The sequence below is a fragment of the Manis pentadactyla genome, chromosome 4 (genome assembly GCF_030020395.1).
Source record: "Manis pentadactyla isolate mManPen7 chromosome 4, mManPen7.hap1, whole genome shotgun sequence".
In the NCBI taxonomy this organism is placed as follows: Eukaryota; Metazoa; Chordata; class Mammalia; order Pholidota; family Manidae; genus Manis; species Manis pentadactyla.
In genome coordinates this window covers 144,206,098-144,222,980 of record NC_080022.1, presented here as the reverse complement: position 1 = coordinate 144,222,980, position 16,883 = coordinate 144,206,098, and the positions used below count along the sequence as shown (strand labels likewise).

The 16,883-nt window shown below is 52.5% G+C and overlaps 3 protein-coding genes, 1 long non-coding RNA gene and 4 other non-coding genes across 16 annotated transcripts; 6 read left to right on the top strand and 2 right to left on the bottom strand.

Moving 5' to 3' along the window:
• Positions 1-804: 804 nt before the first annotated feature.
• RPL23A (ribosomal protein L23a) lies at positions 805-4,028 on the top strand. Its single transcript, XM_036889812.2, has 5 exons — positions 805-960; positions 1,496-1,679; positions 2,985-3,161; positions 3,690-3,759; positions 3,971-4,028. Exons 1-5 carry the CDS (start codon positions 936-938, stop codon positions 3,983-3,985), a joined length of 471 nt encoding a protein of 156 aa, XP_036745707.1. The 5' UTR covers positions 805-935; the 3' UTR covers positions 3,986-4,028.
• LOC118914703 (small nucleolar RNA SNORD42) lies at positions 1,342-1,408 on the top strand. The gene has a single exon (XR_005025722.1). It is a non-coding gene; the product is annotated as a small nucleolar RNA SNORD42 (small nucleolar RNA).
• LOC118914708 (small nucleolar RNA Z17) lies at positions 2,827-2,897 on the top strand. Its single transcript, XR_005025727.1, has one exon. It is a non-coding gene; the product is annotated as a small nucleolar RNA Z17 (small nucleolar RNA).
• On the top strand, positions 3,555-3,616 carry LOC118914706 (small nucleolar RNA SNORD42). Its single transcript, XR_005025725.2, has one exon. It is a non-coding gene; the product is annotated as a small nucleolar RNA SNORD42 (small nucleolar RNA).
• Positions 3,802-3,869, top strand: LOC118914709 (small nucleolar RNA Z17). Its single transcript, XR_005025728.2, has one exon. It is a non-coding gene; the product is annotated as a small nucleolar RNA Z17 (small nucleolar RNA).
• A 453-nt stretch (positions 4,029-4,481) lies between the features above and the next one.
• TLCD1 (TLC domain containing 1) lies at positions 4,482-8,589 on the bottom strand. Of its 4 annotated transcripts, none has more exons than XM_036889810.2 (5): positions 8,450-8,589; positions 5,961-6,205; positions 5,565-5,647; positions 5,388-5,470; positions 4,482-5,006 (listed from the first exon to the last, which is right to left on the bottom strand). In XM_036889810.2, exons 2-5 carry the CDS (start codon positions 6,152-6,154, stop codon positions 4,623-4,625), a joined length of 744 nt encoding a protein of 247 aa, XP_036745705.2. In that variant the 5' UTR covers positions 6,155-6,205; positions 8,450-8,589; the 3' UTR covers positions 4,482-4,622. The 4 variants fall into 4 exon arrangements, with proteins under 4 accessions (XP_036745705.2, XP_036745706.2, XP_036745704.2 ...); XM_036889811.2 differs by lacking the exon at positions 8,450-8,589 and adding an exon at positions 7,720-7,976; XM_036889809.2 differs by lacking the exon at positions 8,450-8,589 and adding an exon at positions 6,724-6,868.
• Positions 8,459-16,781, top strand: NEK8 (NIMA related kinase 8). Of its 5 annotated transcripts, none has more exons than XM_036889792.2 (15): positions 8,459-8,588; positions 10,374-10,579; positions 10,833-11,065; positions 11,301-11,432; positions 11,955-12,163; positions 12,314-12,393; positions 12,477-12,658; positions 12,753-12,903; positions 13,306-13,382; positions 13,744-13,861; positions 14,495-14,645; positions 14,879-15,042; positions 15,144-15,302; positions 15,485-15,643; positions 16,016-16,781. In XM_036889792.2, the coding sequence occupies exons 1-15, from the start codon at positions 8,542-8,544 to the stop codon at positions 16,042-16,044; spliced, it is 2,097 nt and encodes a 698-aa protein (XP_036745687.2). In that variant the 5' UTR covers positions 8,459-8,541; the 3' UTR covers positions 16,045-16,781. The 5 variants fall into 5 exon arrangements, with proteins under 5 accessions (XP_036745687.2, XP_036745683.2, XP_036745686.2 ...); XM_036889788.2 differs by having other exon boundaries at positions 15,913-16,781; XM_036889791.2 differs by having other exon boundaries at positions 15,909-16,116.
• Positions 12,910-14,537, bottom strand: LOC118914672 (uncharacterized). Of its 2 annotated transcripts, none has more exons than XR_005025712.2 (3): positions 14,415-14,537; positions 13,928-14,021; positions 12,910-13,155 (listed from the first exon to the last, which is right to left on the bottom strand). It is a non-coding gene; the product is annotated as an uncharacterized LOC118914672 (long non-coding RNA). The 2 variants fall into 2 exon arrangements; XR_005025713.2 differs by having other exon boundaries at positions 13,928-14,292; positions 14,415-14,526.
• Positions 16,782-16,883: the final 102 nt, after the last annotated feature.

Below are 16,883 nucleotides of genomic sequence, written 5' to 3'. Positions count from 1 at the left end.
ACTTTTCCGTTTTGCAGTTCTGCAGGATAGAAGAGGGGATAGCACACTACAAATCTCACCATCAAAGGGGAAATCGGCTTCCAAGATGGGTAGGGGAAGACAGAAACAGCGAGGTGGAGGTACAGTAGACACAGACCCTCAGAGAAACAAACCTGACCATTATTAAACCTTGTTCTGTCAGGAACTGAATCTGAGGATGCAAAGATGACTGGATCAGGGAAGGGAAGACTACTTAAAGGACAGAGGCTGTGAACGAAATTATTCACAAGAAGTAGCGAATTCTCGAGAAATCTATGCGTTGGTGTTTGGAATATTAGTTTCTTCTTCAAGAGTATTATCAGGAAAACTCACGAAATATAAGTCACAGGTAGAGAAGACCAGATGTGGCCACCTTCTACCTCCTCTGACACCTTCCTCCTCCCCATACTAGACTTTTTTTCTGCCACCAAATCACTGTTTTTGATAAGCCATGCTCCTCTCTGGACATCAATTTTCGTAGATGTTGTCTGAGATAATTGTACCAAACAAATTCTGCTCTAACATTCTAGAACTTAGCTTCACTCTCCTCAAGTCAATCTAACTATATTCATTACAGTTTGCAGCGTTAACCGTCTCCTGGAGTTGCAGTTCCCTCCCCTGAAGTTGCTCAAGATGAGAATAGGTCAGGACCAGACAGGAGCTGGAAGGTGCCACCGGGCGCGAAAAATAAACCCGTCTCCAAAAAACTACAACCCCCAAGAAGCTTTTGTCTTACTAGGGGAGGGGTGACGCATGCTTAGTCCCTCTCGCAAGGAACTTAAACCTAACTACCATTCCCGACCGGCGCCGCGCTGTACATTATGCAATTAGATTTAAGTAAGAAACATCGCGAGGCTTCGGTGAGACTTGGCTCTATAAGCCCGTGAGAACGGGTATTGGAAACCCTTTTCACGAAGATGGCGCCGAAAGCAAAGAAGGAAGGTGTGTGCTGGGATTGGGGGGTACCGCTGCTGGCTGGCTTGGGGTCCCCGCAGAGTGAACGAACTAGGAGGATGGTGGCTGAACTAAACATTGGAGTGTCTTGTTCCGGAGTTGCTTGTGTTTCGGCCACCCTGCGGCGCGCGTGGTCCTAGCCGCATGGGCTCGGCTCCCGTCGACGTTGGGGACGCAAGCCCAGCCGGCACCACCTAGGTGTAGCCAGACTATTAGTTTTGGGGAGCTAACATATCTCCAGGGTGGTTGCGCGACGACGGTACGCATAAAACTAGCGCTCGTCCTGGCAAATATCAAGCGTTCCGTCATTGCTAGTTCCTTTTTTTCTTAGTGGTGTCCCTGGCGATATTCCAAGCTCCCCCCAGTGTCGTGCATATGATGGAAAAACTTTAACCTCCTGAGACTTGTGATGTTTTCAAAGGAACCACTGATGCACGCGTGGTCTGAGGCACCCACTACCTGTCTGGGGGCCGGAAGTGATCTATTCCTTAAATCTGCGCCGTATTTTCTTTACCCCTTTCAGCTCCTGCCCCTCCCAAAGCTGAAGCGAAAGCAAAAGCTTTGAAGGCCAAGAAAGCTGTGTTGAAAGGCGTCCACACCCACAAAAAAAAGAAGATACGCACGTCACCTACCTTCAGACGGCCCAAGACACTGCGTCTCCGAAGGCAGCCCAAATACCCTCGGAAGAGCGCCCCCAGGAGAAACAAGTCAGTACTGCCCTGTACCCGTGAAAAGATATTTGGGTATCCTCCATTGGTAATTTGGAAATTTACCAAACCTAGCCAACAGTTCCCTAAAGACATGCCCATACGTGGTGTGCTTCTCTAATGGAAGTGTGAGAAGACGTTAAGAGACGTTTTTACAACATTGGCAGGAATTGTTTAAAACAACTCAGAGACACTGTTAAGGTTGATTGTTGGGTTATTATTGCTTCATATGTGATCCCGGTATTAAAGGTCTACTTAACCTGGGAGGGTAAAGTAGGACTGAGAGAAGCGGTCTTTGTTTTAGAGTTCCAGGTTTAGTTTGTGCCTTTTTAACACCTATTACCTGGGATACTATCCTTGAGGGTGAGGATGTGGGATGAGTCTAGATTGATAAGGAGATTTATTCATCTGTATTGAACAGTGAAGGTCTGTAACAGTGTATGGAAGGTAATGGGAAAATGGGCAGGAGGTTAGGGTACTTAAGTGGTGTCATGCTACAGGTAATAACTGACCTTAGGGACCACAGATTAGAGCCATGGCTGTAGTTGACAGCAGTGGGTTTCTTGCCCTCCCACTGTTTGCTAAGAAAAAGGCAGAGTGGGTTGTGTCCGTTGGGGAAAGGACTTGACTGGTCCATTTGGACCTAGAATTTAGTGTGATGAAAAGTGAGACTGACTTCTAGCTTCGAAACAGGAAGGTAGTGTCCAGGTGAACAGAAACTTGCCTCTCAATTTCACGGGGAAAGCTTGTGTTGTAGGTGTGTCCAAGCCACTGTAAGTTTAACTTGAGCTGTAAATAAAAAAGTTTCTCTCAAGAATTGATGGTCGGCCCTCAAGGCAGTTTTCAGCAACCAGACAGGGCAGAAACATCTCTCCAGCCTCAGAGAAGCATCAGTATTCTTTGGCACCCTATCCTGGGTTTCAAGATTCCATAGTTTTAGCTTTGTGCTTTTAGGGTAAGTTTAACCCCTCGAGTTTCCATTTTTTTTCCAGAGGTTTGCCCTTTAGAAATGTTGAGAGCAAATAAAGGATAAAGGGGTCTGTAACTCAGAGATGATCCTTTAATTGCTTAATGGATGAAAAGCCCTTCAAATGAAAGTGCATGAGGTTTGTACCCAGGCTGAGGTTCCAGGTCTCTTAGGTTTCAGGGTGCAGGTGATGACACTGTTAAGCGACCAAAGTCTGACAGAATGATTGCTACTTCATTGTCTGATGCACCTGGGTTCTCTTGGCCTTGGGCTCCAAAAGAGGGCCCATGCTTTCTTCTACTGGGCCCAGGGCAGGTGACACCATTTTGCTGCTTCAGGCTTGACCACTATGCCATCATCAAGTTCCCCCTAACCACCGAGTCAGCCATGAAGAAGATAGAAGACAACAATACACTTGTGTTCATTGTGGATGTTAAGGCCAACAAGCACCAGATCAAACAGGCTGTGAAGAAGCTCTATGACATTGATGTGGCCAAGGTCAACACCCTGATCAGGTGAGTGGGGGCCCTCTGGGATGGGGAAAGGGGCTGGGTAACTACCCCTTAGTCAGGAGCCAGGTAACACGAATTACATGAAATTCCTTGATACTGTTTTTGGGGTCAGAAGTAAGTTTTACAGTGTGTAAGCCTAGAGGAATAAGCAGCCCCTGCTGTAATTACAGTCCTATGGAATATGGACTTCTGAGGAAACATCAGTTGCTCTGCTTTCTAGGGCTTGGTATATGGAGTTAGTGTTCATTTTTCTTGATCCCTGCCTCTAACAGAGCCAGGCCCTAGAGTAAAATACAATTTATGTCTAATTACCTGGATTTAAGTCTTAAATGTCCCCTTGGTGTTGGCCCATAGAAGGGAATTGGCTTCATTTGGCTTAGTGGACTAGCCCCCTCTGCACAAGTGATGGAAAAATCATTTGGAAAAGAGTGACATACACAAAGGAACCACTGATGTGCCAGACAATGGGAGGGAAGGGAGGCTTGGGGACAGTGAAGGCAGTAGGGATTAAGACTTCCTTCTCCATGCTAGGCCTGATGGAGAGAAGAAGGCATATGTTCGACTCGCTCCTGACTATGATGCTTTGGATGTTGCCAACAAAGTAAGCTGTTTTCCCTACAAACTCCTTAACACCCGTCCCCTGGGTGCAAATGATGTGTCTATTAGTGACCAAAGCCTGACTTGTGCTGATAAATCTTAACTGACTGCACCCCTATCCTTATTAGGTCCTACCCTCACTCACTGTGTGCTCTTGTTGCTTTTTAACCATGACATTTCAGCTCCCAGTAACAAAGCTCCCTTTTGTTTTTCAGATTGGGATCATCTAAACTGAATCCAGCTGGCTAATTCTAAATATAAATATTGTCTCCATTTATGTCTCATGTCTTTATGTTGACTTCTAGTTGGCTGCAAAGAGGCCATACTGTGATGCGTGCGCACTTAAGTAACAAGGCTTGGGCAAGACTCTTGATCTGCTCACCCAGTTGGAACACTCAGCCTTATCACCTCACCATATTTGCTGTGATCCTGGGGTGGGAGGGGGGTTGAGGTAGCAGAGATACTTATGACTAGGGTTAGTTCTGGGAGACAACTACAGTTGCCACCATCATAATAGTAAGGTGCAACAAGCTTTACAAAAACCCCTTTATCCTTGGAAGAGGCTTTGTATGAAACAATTATCTAGAAATTCATTAGCATCCAGTTCAGGGCATTGTGGGTTAGCTGGCTTTTCAGGTAGCACCTAGTCTCTGCACCCATATACCATGTCCAACCAGTCTGTCTGCTTCCCTCACCCCTTGCCAATAAAGGACAAGGACTTCACAGTGGTTTCATTAGTGTTTTCAATGGTGGGTGCAAGCTTGACAGCTGGAGAGTCTGGCCCCAGAAGACGGCCCAGACTTGGGGCTCTCATCTCAGTTTGTGTCTGAGGCTGTTTGCTGTCCTTGTCCTCCCAGGCTCTGCCTCTCATTCAGTCAAAAATTTGTCTTTGAGTTGCTGGCTGGGAACACGCTTAGGGCAGAAGTCAGAGCGGAGAAGGCGGGAAAAGTAGATGAGAATCATGACGTCCAACATGAGCAGGATACCCAGCAGAAAGGTGCCCAGGGTCCTCTGGCCCCCATAACGCAGGAAAAAATGAGTGAGGTAGGCCTGAGGGGCCAGGCGGAAAAGAAAGTACATGACCAAGTTGACATACTTGTTGACCTGGTAAAGGAGGAGATGCTGGGCATTGTTGATCTTCATCATCATGCGGATGGTGAGGAAGATGTTGCTGACCTCTACCAGCAGTGTCAGGACACCCCCACCGACAAACCTGCTCCAAAAGATGCCTGAGAAGAACGCACCCATGGCCTAGAAGGCAAAGGAGAGAATGGGTTAGGGAATCCAGGTGCTAAGGCTTCTGGAAGCAGCTGGGAGTATCAAGGCTACCAGGTTGGGGGCTGGAAAATTCCCCCCTATCTGCTTGCTTTTGGAATATAATTTGCAGTGGTTTCAACACAATGTAGTTGTGATCCTTGCCCATGGGATCTGGCCCTGGGTGGAGTTGCCAGTGTAAGGAGGTGCTGCATAAGGTGACACATCACTGGGCTCAAATGGTGAACCAAGTGTCAGCATGAGAAAAGTAGGACACAGTGGGCATGGGGTTAAATGATGGCCTTTACCTCCTAGGTTCAGAAAGGGCTGAGACTAGGTTGCTAGCACGGGGCCTATACCCCATTCCCTGCCTCTCACCATGACATGATGAACGAGGTACTCCCAAGACGCTTGCGCCTGATGACTAACCACGATGTCCACGGTGTCGTGGATGAAATAGCCTAGTGGAGGGATGGGGAATGGTCATGACGGGGGACTTAACAAGAAGCTTTTCCTTACCCTCTGCCTACTTTATGCTTCCTGGGCAAGACCCACCTGCAGAGAAACAAACGAGCAGATAGCCAGAAAGCGACCATGCTGTCTCAATTTCGATGAGCATCTCAGGCGTCTGCCATATACTGGAAGGGAGGGAAGAGGGCAGGCGCTCATTTCGGCATTCCCAAGGCCCCTCAGCTCCCCCGCTGCCCTTCCCAATCCCCGGGGAATCTGGGCTCCCGCTATTGGCTGACTGGGGAGCTAGGAGGGACTTGGCTGAAACCCAGGTGTCTTCCGTGTCCCAGGTGAGATTTACCCCTGGGCCGCTGCCACTCCTGGTTGGACAGCATTCCAAACAGGGAATCAGGTGAGGCTGCGTGGCCTCAGCCGGCCTGTAAGTAGTGGGGAGAGTAACGCGGGATCCCCTAGCCACCTTCACTCCCCGAATGCACTCACCACTGCAGCGCCCAGCTCCCTGATACAATGGAATGGGCGAAGGAGACGAGCAGGTTGTGCCAGCGCCAGGTGCGCAGTGGGTCGGCGCGCACGTGCGCGGGCAGGGGCAGGAGACAGAGCACGCGCCGGAGCGCCCGAAAGGTCAGCGTGGCGCCCAGGAGCAGCGGCAGGGCTGGGTGCAGCAGTGAGGGCATGCTGGCCCTCCCTGCCGTCTGTCTGTCCACCCTCTAGGCGGCCTTCTCGGGCTGCGCAGAGAACAGAGCTCTCTCTCCTGCCACCCGACCCCGTATGCCTCTCCCGCCCGCCGCCAGCCTCACAGTTTTCGCTGAGCCTTCTAGGCCCCTTAGCTCCTCCCGGCCCTCCCCGCGGGCCTCTGCCCCCGCCCCTCTGGCGCCTCTGCGGCACGGAGGGCGCGATCCCCATTTGCCCAAGGCTTCAGGGCCCCGCCTGGCTCCCGCGGACTTAGGGCGGAAAGGGGCAGTCCTGGGGACGCCGCCACCCCGGCACTCCTCGCTGGCGCCTTCTGACTGTCGACGGAGTTCCGCCTTGCTCGCTTGGCCTCATTAACCCGCCTCCCCACTTTCCCCGAGGCCGCCGGCTCCCCCGCCTGGGCGGATACAGAGAGAACTCGCTCTCCACCCTCAATTGCTTTCTGGGCATAGCTGGGCGGGACCGTCACACACCCACATCCTTTAAGCCCTGGTCCTGGGAGGGGTCGGAGCCCCGCCTCGGATAGTGACCTGCCCATACCCAGTTCTCTCACATCACTAGCTACTTCAGGCCAGAGACGAACATGTTTACCTGCCTCTACCGCGTCCTGCACCGAGGCGGTGCCTAGAAACTGTTGACTAATCCATCATCACCCCTCCTCCCAGCCCGCTCTTGAGCTCCTGGGGCCGAGTGGCTGTCAGAATCCTTCCTCAGATAGTGCCAGCTCTCTTCTCCCGGCTCCCTGGAAGGTGGAGCGGGGAAGACCGCCGATTTACCCAGGCTACTGGGGTGACCCTCACTCTTCAGGCCCGCAGCCTGGAGCAATTACAACTCGTGGCCACTAGATGCCAGTCTGTCCTCACTGTGCCGCAGGATCCTGTCCTGCCTCCAGAGGAATCAGGCGGTTGCTTTCCGGGAAGAGTTAGGCCGACTAGCGAACAGAGTAGCAGCCGAGAGCCCGGGAATGGGTGTGAGGTGTGATAAAGGAGAGGAAAGGAGCCGTTGAGTAGGTAGGTGGGTAATGGGCGAGAGAAAAAAGTGCGAGAGGGAGGGAAAGCCTGAAGCCTGAGAGCCAGAGAGCAAGGGGTTTTGTTTTCCTTCCCGATGGCTCCAAGGTTACACATTAACCCCTGTGGGTCTCCTGGGTCAACCAAGGCCTGATCGGTTTCTAGGTGAGAGCACGAGTGTCCCTGGTGACCGTCTTCCGCCCGCTGTGCTCCCCTTTGCTCACAGGGTAGCTTTGTCCGCCAGCCAACACGGACCTGAGCCAGAACTGAGGGACCCTCATGGGGCCCTTCCAGTGGTCATTCCACAGGGGGCAGGTTTGGGCACGCTTTGTAGATGGGAGCAGAACATAAACACGTTTCCTCACATTCCTCACCCACTCAGAAATAGGGACGCTATCCCCTAGCTAATCATCTAACAACTCTTCAATTCATCTTTTATGGAGCTCGTTCAAGAGCAGGAAGCGTCTGGGAGACAGACAACTGAAATTAAACTCACTTCCGGTCAAGACCCTAGGCAATCGTTCCAACCAGCAGCCCTCTACTTCTCGGCAGAAACCTTGAATCCGTATCGGCCAATTGCCTGTTTTTCCTCCTTTCCCTGACGCTTTCAGCTAGTGGTCCATTTTTCTCCCAAGGAGGTTCTCCCAGTTGAGCTTTGAAGGCAGATTACCCTGCGGCCGGTTTGTGTATGCTGGGGCGGGAGGGGGAGTTCAGTGTGCTGATGAGCGCGGTGCTCACTAGTCCGGACAGCGTGGAGACAGTGTCACGTCCTCCCTAGGTGAAGCAACTTACACAACTCGGGATTTCCCAGGTCCCTCCCTAGTCAAAGAGAAAATTAATCGTGCTCCCTGAACCACAACCGAGAGCGCTGACTCCCTCAGTTCAGTTTTGGTAGCGGTTAACATTTGCGTGCCAGTTAGAATCTGCTCTCCTTCCGAAACAGCGTCACTAGCGGGCTAGTGTGGGGTGCCGAAAGAATGGGCCGAGAAGTTGGTCCTCGCTTCCCTCTCAACCTGAGCGGGGCACCCCTCTTAGCTAAGTAAGTTTTGCAAGGGCCGGATGCGGCCACGTGTGTGGGATGTGGCTGGTTACAGTACTGGCCACTGAGCAGTGCACCAAGAAACGGAACACCGCCCCATTTCCTGGACCCTGGAAAAGCGAAGCAAACCGCAGGAGAACCGATACGCTGCAAGGACCAACCAAATCCGCAAAGCCAGACTCTAGACTGACCCAACACCTTAACGCCCTTATCCCGCCCTACAATTATCTTACAGAGTAGGGGGCGAGGCTTCTGAGTGGGCGGATCCGCGCACGCGCTGCCTCTGGGCGTGGAGGGTTCCGGAAATGTGACACTGAGAAACGAGATGGAGAAGTACGAGCGGATCCGAGTGGTGGGGAGAGGTGCCTTCGGGTGAGCCAGGGATCTGGGGAAGGAAACTGCTCGGGAAGAGGGAAAATAAGCGCCAATTCCGAACGCGAAATCGCTGCCCGGTTGGCCCCACCCCGAGGCGTAGGAGCCCTCAGGGAAGCCCCGCCCGGGCTTCCGGTCCCATTCCCGGCTGGGAGACTCCGCCTCTCAGAAGGTCACGCCCCGACAGCCGTCGGCGCCCCGACAGAGTTCTATTTCCTGACTCATTCAACAAATACTGAGCGGCAACTATACCTGACAGGCTCTTGGCTCTGTGTATACAGTAAAGCCCAAAACAGTGGTGGGTCTTTTCCCTCTCGGAGCTTACAGACTATCGGAGAATTATATAACAGGAAGACGTTAAAGCAGTTATTAACAAGTTGTGACAATAGAGTAAGACACCAGCGAGTACTTATATGGGGCGGTCAAGAAAAACTCTGAGAGGTGAAGTTCAAAGCCAAAACTCGAGAAATGAGGATCAGTAGTCTGAAGGTGAAGGCAGAGCTTTTCAGGCAGAGGAAATAGCATATGTGAAAGTTCTCACGTGGGAAAGAATCCAGAGTATTCAAAACACTGAAACACTAGCGTAGTCGGAATATAGCGGACAAGAGAAAGAATGGTATAAATGTGATTGTCGTGGAGGGCGGGGACCAGAGTATGGCCTTGTAGGCTGAGGTAAAGTGGTTGAATTTATTTGCAGTGCTACGGGAAGAGGTTTAAGCAGAAGAATGGTCTTGATATGATTTCCATTTTTAAAATGTCACTCTGGTTCCTGTGAGGAATTTAGATTTGAGGGTGACATGAGTGAAAGGGACCATTTTGAGGGCTAGTGCAGTATTCTAGGCAAGAAATTATTTGGCCAAGGGTTACACAGAGGTCACAGAGAAATGGATGAGTTCACAATATTTTGGATGTAGAAACAGGATTTACTAATGTGTTAGTGTGAAATGGAGGAACGATTCTGGCATGAATTCCAGGTGTCTGACTTTAATAACTAGTAGTGTCATTTACTGAGACGGGGGAGACTGAAGGAAAGGTTTCTGGGGCAGGAATAAAGAGTTTTACTTTGAACTGGTTAATATTTAGGATATTTGTGAGCCGTTCAGGTAGAGATGCAAAGCAGGTATTGGATATGTAAGTTGGGCTTGGAGGAAAGATCTGAGCTGGAAATGTAAATTTGATACTGAGATGATTATCTTATAGTCTATTCATTCAGCAGATACTTATCAAGCTCCTATTATGTGCTAAATACTGGGCTATACACCGGGGATATGCACTGGAGAACAAGAAAGAAGAGCAGAGCTGGAAGAAAATAATATGAATGGCTTCTGTTCGTTGAGTAGTTTTTGATGTGCCAGGCACTGTGCTAAGTGCCTTACATGCATTTTCTCATTGGATCCTCTCAATAACCCAGTGAGGTCCATTATGTTTTCTAGATGATGATATCACATAATCAAAGACCAGAGGACTAGTAAGAGGAGAAGCCGGGATTTGAACCCAGGCAGTAAACTCCAGAGCCTTTGGGAACTTAAAGGGATCAAGGCTATTTTTAATTTTCTCTATGTGCCGGTGGGGAAACTGAGTCTTAAATAAGTGACTTTCCACAGGTTTCACACAGAGTTTGTGGTAGTTCTCCATACTCCTAAACTCAGTATTCTGTCCACTTAGTTAGATGACCTCTGGGTGCCCATCCTCCACTCCCAAATAACATCCAGTCACCAGGACAACCCTACCTGATAAGTGGTTGGAGGCTCTGCTGGTGCTCACCTCTGTACTCTGTGTCTCCAGGATTGTGCACCTGTGCCTGCGCAAGGCTGACCAGAAGCTGGTGATCATCAAGCAGATCCCAGTGGAACAAATGACCAAGGAAGAGCGGCAGGCAGCCCAAAATGAGTGCCAGGTCCTCAAGCTCCTCAACCACCCCAATGTTATTGAGTACTATGAGAATTTCCTGGAGGACAAGGCCCTCATGATTGCCATGGAATATGCACCAGGTGGGCCAGCCTCTTTGCAGTGGCCTGGCCCCAAGGAAAGTGTCTGCCTCTCCCCTCTGGAACAGGCAGACATAGTGGACATAGATAGTCAACTTCCATCCTTGGAATGGGGGGCTTGGCTGAGGGTCAGAGGTATAGAGTTCTGACCCCAGTTGTGACTCTGGCAAGCCTTTTGCCCTATCTGGGCATTTTGTAAAAGGAGAGTCCCAGGTATGGAATAGCTTGGATCTTGACTAGTCCCTTGTGGCTGCAGGTGGCACCCTGGCTGAGTTCATCCAAAAGCGCTGTAATTCTCTGCTGGAGGAGGAGACCATCCTGCACTTCTTTGTGCAGATCCTGCTCGCACTGCATCATGTGCACACCCACCTCATCCTGCACCGCGACCTCAAGACCCAAAACATCCTTCTTGACAAACACCGCATGGTTGTCAAGATTGGTGACTTTGGCATCTCCAAGATCCTTAGCAGCAAGAGCAAGGCCTACACGGTGCCTGGGCAGGAAGGGGACCTCAAGGGTGCTGGAGATTTTGAGGGCCAAGGCCCACTCTGCATTCCTATCTAACTGCCACACCCAAGTCCTTTGCCCCTTAGCCACTGGCTGGGTGGTCCTGCAGGAAGAAGCACTTTGAATGCTTCTGGGAGCAGCTATCTCCAAGTGGGCCTGTGGGCAGAGCCCTTGGGCTTCCCTTCCCGGGGCTGTAATAGCAGCTTCTCTCCTGCAGGTGGTGGGTACTCCATGCTACATCTCCCCTGAACTGTGTGAGGGCAAACCCTACAACCAGAAGAGTGACATATGGGCCCTGGGCTGTGTTCTCTATGAGCTGGCTAGCCTCAAGAGGGCCTTTGAGGCTGCGGTGAGTAAGCCAGCACCTCCTCGACCCTGGGGGAAAAATAGGAAACCTTTACCTCCCTCCTGTGAAGTCCTTGGTGCCAACCACTTCTGTGTTTCTTCCTATGGCTGAATCAGTCTGTCACATCAGATTGGTGGATTACCCTGGGCAGGACTACCCCAGGGCTCCCCTCAGATTATGGGTTCTTGAGGGTAGCACTTGGGTCCCCCAATTAAACTGAGGGCTTCTGATGGCAGGGCTCTCCCTTCAGATTAGGGAGTCTCCTAAGGGCAAGACTTGGATTTTCCTAAGAAACCTAGGGTTTCTGGGAACCTAGCTGCAGCCACCCTATTAGGGCTTCTTGAAAGCAGGGTTTGGCTCCACTGGCATCCTGGGAGGCCCCTCATCAGACTAAAGGTTCCTGAGTCCAAAGTTGTGACCACCCCATCAGACCAGGTAGCCAGGGCAGTAGCTGGGGATGCTGCCGCCTAAGAGTCCAGGCCTGAGGCTTTGGCCAACCTCACAGTATGGTTGGTGCCTTCACAGAACCTGCCAGCACTGGTGCTGAAGATCATGAGTGGCACCTTTGCACCCATCTCTGACCGGTACAGCTCTGAGCTGCGCCAGCTGGTCCTGAGTCTGCTCAGCCTGGAGCCCGCACAGCGGCCACCACTCAGCCACATCATGGCGCAGCCCCTTTGCATTCGCGCCTTGCTCAACCTCCACACCGACGTGGGCAGCGTCCGCATGAGGAGGCCTGTGCAGGGAGTGGGGCAAAGGGCAGTGGAGGTCGGGGGGGTAGGCACCGTACGTCTGGGGCAGGGACGGCTCAGGACAAGTCTTCCATTTGTGCATGTGAGAATACTAGGGAGAGCCCAAGTCCTGAGGCCCCCATCTGTCTGCAGGGCAGAGAAGTCCCTGGCCACCGGGCCTCCCATGGCCCCAGGCAGCACAGGAAGCCGGACCACCAGCGCTCGATGCAGGGGTAAACTGTAATTGACTGCCCATCCCCACAGTTGCCACCCCATTCCCAGCAGTTTTAACAGGCCTGATGCGCTATCCCGGCAGGCGTTCCCCGGGGACCTGCACGTCCAGCCATTCCTCCGCCACTGTCGTCAGTGTACGCCTGGGGCGGTGGGCTCAGTGCCCCGCTGCGGCTGCCGATGCTTAACACAGAGGTAATCCAGGTAGCAGCGGGACGCACGCAGAAGGCTGGCGTTACTCGCTCTGGGCGCCTCATCCTATGGGAGGTGAGCAGGCGGGGTGCGGGGTGGGACGCCTGAAAGGGCGCCGGGAAGAAGGGGGCGCTCAGGCACCGCCTAAGCCCTCCCCGTCCCTCCGCAGGCCCCGCCCCTAGGCGCGAGAGCCGGTACCCTACTCCCGGGGGCGGTGGAACAGCAGCATCCCCAGTTCGTCTCCCGTTTCTTGGAGGGCCAGTCGGGCGTGACCATCAAGCACGTAGCCTGCGGCGACCTCTTCACGGCCTGCCTGACTGGTGAGTCGACTCCGGTCGGTCAGGGAACTGCTCTTATGAGAAATCCCCCCAGAGCAGCTTTACTGATTGCATGTCATTTGCAAACTGCTGGTTTAATTAATGCTTCTATCTACTGGTTACTGCACACCAGGGGCTTTACTTACATAAAATCTTTATCCTTCACAACAGGCCTGGCAAGGTAGTTGTTATCCCCATTTGCCAGATCTGGAAACTAACACTCAGAGGCTAAGTCACTTGTCCAAAGTTACACACCTGGGAAGAGAGACGCCTGCCTTTTACTCCCTTATTCCACTCTTCCAGCCCTAGCTTCAACTTTTCCTTGCTCCTCCAACCCAAGGTTGGACTGGTCTTTCTGGAGAAGCAGCCCAATCTCTCTCCCTTTCCTTTCTTCACTGCCCCCAGACCGAGGCATTATTATGACCTTTGGCAGCGGCAGCAATGGGTGCCTAGGCCATGGCAGCCTTAATGACATCAGCCAGGTGGGTATTGCTTTCCCTTTGAGGAGGAGGAAGCAGGGAGATGGCAAGGGGCCCATATCTGAAACCTGACACCCAGCTTAGCGACAGGGAAATCCGCAGCAATCAGATCCCGTTAGCTCCCAAGCTGCACCTGTTGTGGGCAGCATGGAGGGAAGTACCAAGATACCAGGCTTTTCTGATGGTTGCACTGTGTGAGTAGGGGTGGGGGGATGGGGGAGTGGGGGTGGGGGGGTGGTGCTAAAGAGACAGCCATCTCATGAGAATTTGCAAGTTCCAATTTCTTGTCTACAGGGAACACTGAGGCCAGGCAGCTAATCCCAGCCCCTTGCCCACAGTCTCCCTTTGCTTCCTGTCTCTCTAGCCCACCATTGTGGAGAAACTGCTGGGCTATGAGATGGTGCAGGTGGCCTGTGGGGCCTCTCATGTGCTGGCCTTGTCTACTGAGCGAGAACTATTTGCCTGGGGCCGCGGGGATGGTGGTAAGCTCTCCACCCTGTTCCAGCCTCTAGGCTTCATCTCCATGATTTGCTCCTCTTCATACCCACCTTCCACCCCATGGCCCATTCTCGCCTCTCTTTCCAAGTTCTGTTCATTCATTCAGCAAGCCTTCACTGAACATCTACTCTGTGCCCCTGTGCACTAAGACAAGATGAACAAGAGTTGCTTCTTTCAGGTGTTGATGACATAAAGGAGGTTTCCAGCAATGTTTATTGTGGTTCTCTATGGGTCAGGTATCAGCCTGGGCATTGAAAACTAGAGATGACTTAGGTTGGGTTCCAGTTCTCCTAGGGGACGCAGTCTAGTGGAGGGAGAGATAACCTATCTCCAGCATGACAGAAGACAGACAGCATCAGGGCTCCCACCCAGGGTCCAGAGGTTTGGGAACCCAAGGAATGGCAAGGGACCCCACCTGGGGGAGACAGAAATGGCATCTGAACAGGGCCTTAAAGGAGGAGTAAGGGTTCTGACACACTGAGGGGCCAAAAATAGGCATTTCAGGCCAAGAACAGCATTCATTCTTCATGCAGTTACCTCCTTTTTGTGTGTCTTCCTCATCCTGGCATCACCAATCCTGAAGCTCAAACTAGCCCTGTCCTGGTTTCTCCTTGTAGGCCGGCTGGGAGTAGGCACCAGGGAGTCCCACAGCTGCCCCCAGCAGGTACCCATGCCCCCAGGACAGGAAGCCCAGCGTGTTGTATGTGGCATTGACTCCTCCATGATCCTCACAGTGCATGGCCGAGCCCTGGCTTGTGGGAGCAACAGGTAAATAGGTGCGCCAGGATTGACTAGCCTGCCCCCTCACCCTCCCTGGCTGTTAATGCTCCATCTGTTGTTACCTACCTCCCACCAAGGATCAGAATTGATAGGCTGAGGGTGCTGCCGGGTTCAACCCAGGGTGGGGTCTGTCCATTGGTTCCTAGCTCCTGCCCAGATATGTGGGGGCAGGACAGTCTATACAAATTGTCAGTTGGACTTGGCTCTGGCTCTACCTTAAGGTTCAACAAGCTTGGCCTAGACCATCTCTCTTTAGGGGAGGAGGCTGCCCCTCCCCAGCAAGTAGAGGAGATCCTGAGCTTCACACCACTAGGTTCTACACCCCTGGACCAGGAGCCCCTGCTAAGTGTGGACCTGGGCACTGCTCATTCAGCTGCTGTGACTGGTGAGTAGATTCTGGGCATAGGAGGCCAGAGATGGGTTCTCCTGGCCTCCTCCAGGCCTCAGTCAAGACACCCCTTTTTTACTTTCCTCTCTCCTCTATAGCCTCTGGTGACTGCTACACTTTTGGCAGCAATCAGCATGGGCAGTTGGGCACCAATGCTCGCCGGGTCAGCCGGGCACCTTGTCAAGTCCAAGGCCTCCAGGGCATCAGGATAGCAATGGTGGCTTGTGGTGATGCCTTCACTGTAGCCATTGGGGCAGGTGATTAATGGGCATTATGGGGGCAGGTGGGGGGCAGGGCAGGCTTGTGGGCAGTACTGGGTTATCCTGCTCAGGGCTGCTGAACTCAGCAACCTCTTGTTGAACCAGTATGGCAGTCTAGGATAGCTGCATCCTAAGCTATGTCCTCTTCCCATTTCCCTCCTTGGGGTTCTCTTTGGCAGAAGGTGAAGTGTACTCTTGGGGTAAAGGGGCCCGAGGTCGACTGGGAAGGAGGGATGAGGATGCTGGACTCCCAAAGCCAGTGCAGCTGGATGAGACACACCCCTACACTGTGACTTCTGTGTCCTGTTGCCATGGAAACACTCTCCTGGCTGTTCGCTGTGAGTGATAACTTTTCCTACCCCACCCCAGCTGGCTCCTGCCCACACTCCCATCCCCAGTGGTCATAGCCCAAATCACTAAAAGCATCTCCAGCACCCAGATAGGTGAAAGCAGGAGCTTCAGGTAATATCCAGCCTGGGGTGGGGAAGGGTGAATACTTAGACTCCCTGAAGGGCTGCCTTCACTGCTTCCCAGGGCCCTAATGCATTCTTTTTCCTCCTACCTGTGAGTCCAGTTTATTTTGAAGCCTTTATTTCTGGTCAGTCAGGGCCCAGAGTCCAGTGTGGAGTGGGAGCAGAGGTGGGTGAACTTGCCAGAGGCACTGCCCCTTGGGAAGGAAGGTGCAGAGGTTTCTCTTTTATACCCTCCAGCCATCACAGAAGAACCAGTTCCCCCCTGAGACACCTCGGTACATCTCTGAACCACTCTGATACTGCTTCTGCACTGAATGTTGGGAAGTATAGGTGCCTGAGGCAAGACTATCACCACCAGTCCCCTGTATTGTGATTTCAATGGGGTATAAGAACCAGTGAAGCCCCTGCGCTGCTTTTGGTCCTGTATATTGGAAACCTCCACCCACCCTGCTCCCCCTACAACTTTTTTTTCTCCTCACCCCTTCTTCTCTTAAGTCAGTTTCCCCAGCGTCCAGCCTGGCTAGGGTTGGAAGCCAAACCAAATCTTTGGAAGTAGGGTGGTATCCCGAGCCTTGGCAGAAAAAGGCTGGAGGTTGTTGTGGATCTACCCAGGCCCTGCCTCTTCTCCCAGCCCAGTTAAAAAAGTCTCTGGTACCCACTGGGAGAGCAGCTCAGTGCTTTGGAGCAGGGCAAGCTTGGACTGGCCATTCCAGCTGCCTAGCGTCTGCATTGCCTGGGGAGGGAATGCTGCTGCCTGCCCCCACTCCTAAATCCTGAGGCTGGGATCTGCAAAAACCTCTCGGCGCCTCTTCTCCCCTGCGGGCTGGGGAGTGCATCAGCTGCAAAGTGTCTACTGCAGAGGGGATCCCTGCTGAAGGTTGTTCCTCTTACCCCATGCCTTTCGCCCTAAGCAGACGGGGGAAAGGGCAGCTGGCCTGAATAGACCAGTTTCCCAGCTGACTGGAAAGTAGCGCCAATAAAAACATCAGCTGCCTGCCTAGAATGTGGTCTCTCCAGGGGTGGGGATGACGGCCTGACACCCCAGGGCGGGGCTGGGCTTGATTTCGATCTTGATCTCGGTTGCTCAGCCCGGGCCAGGGGAATG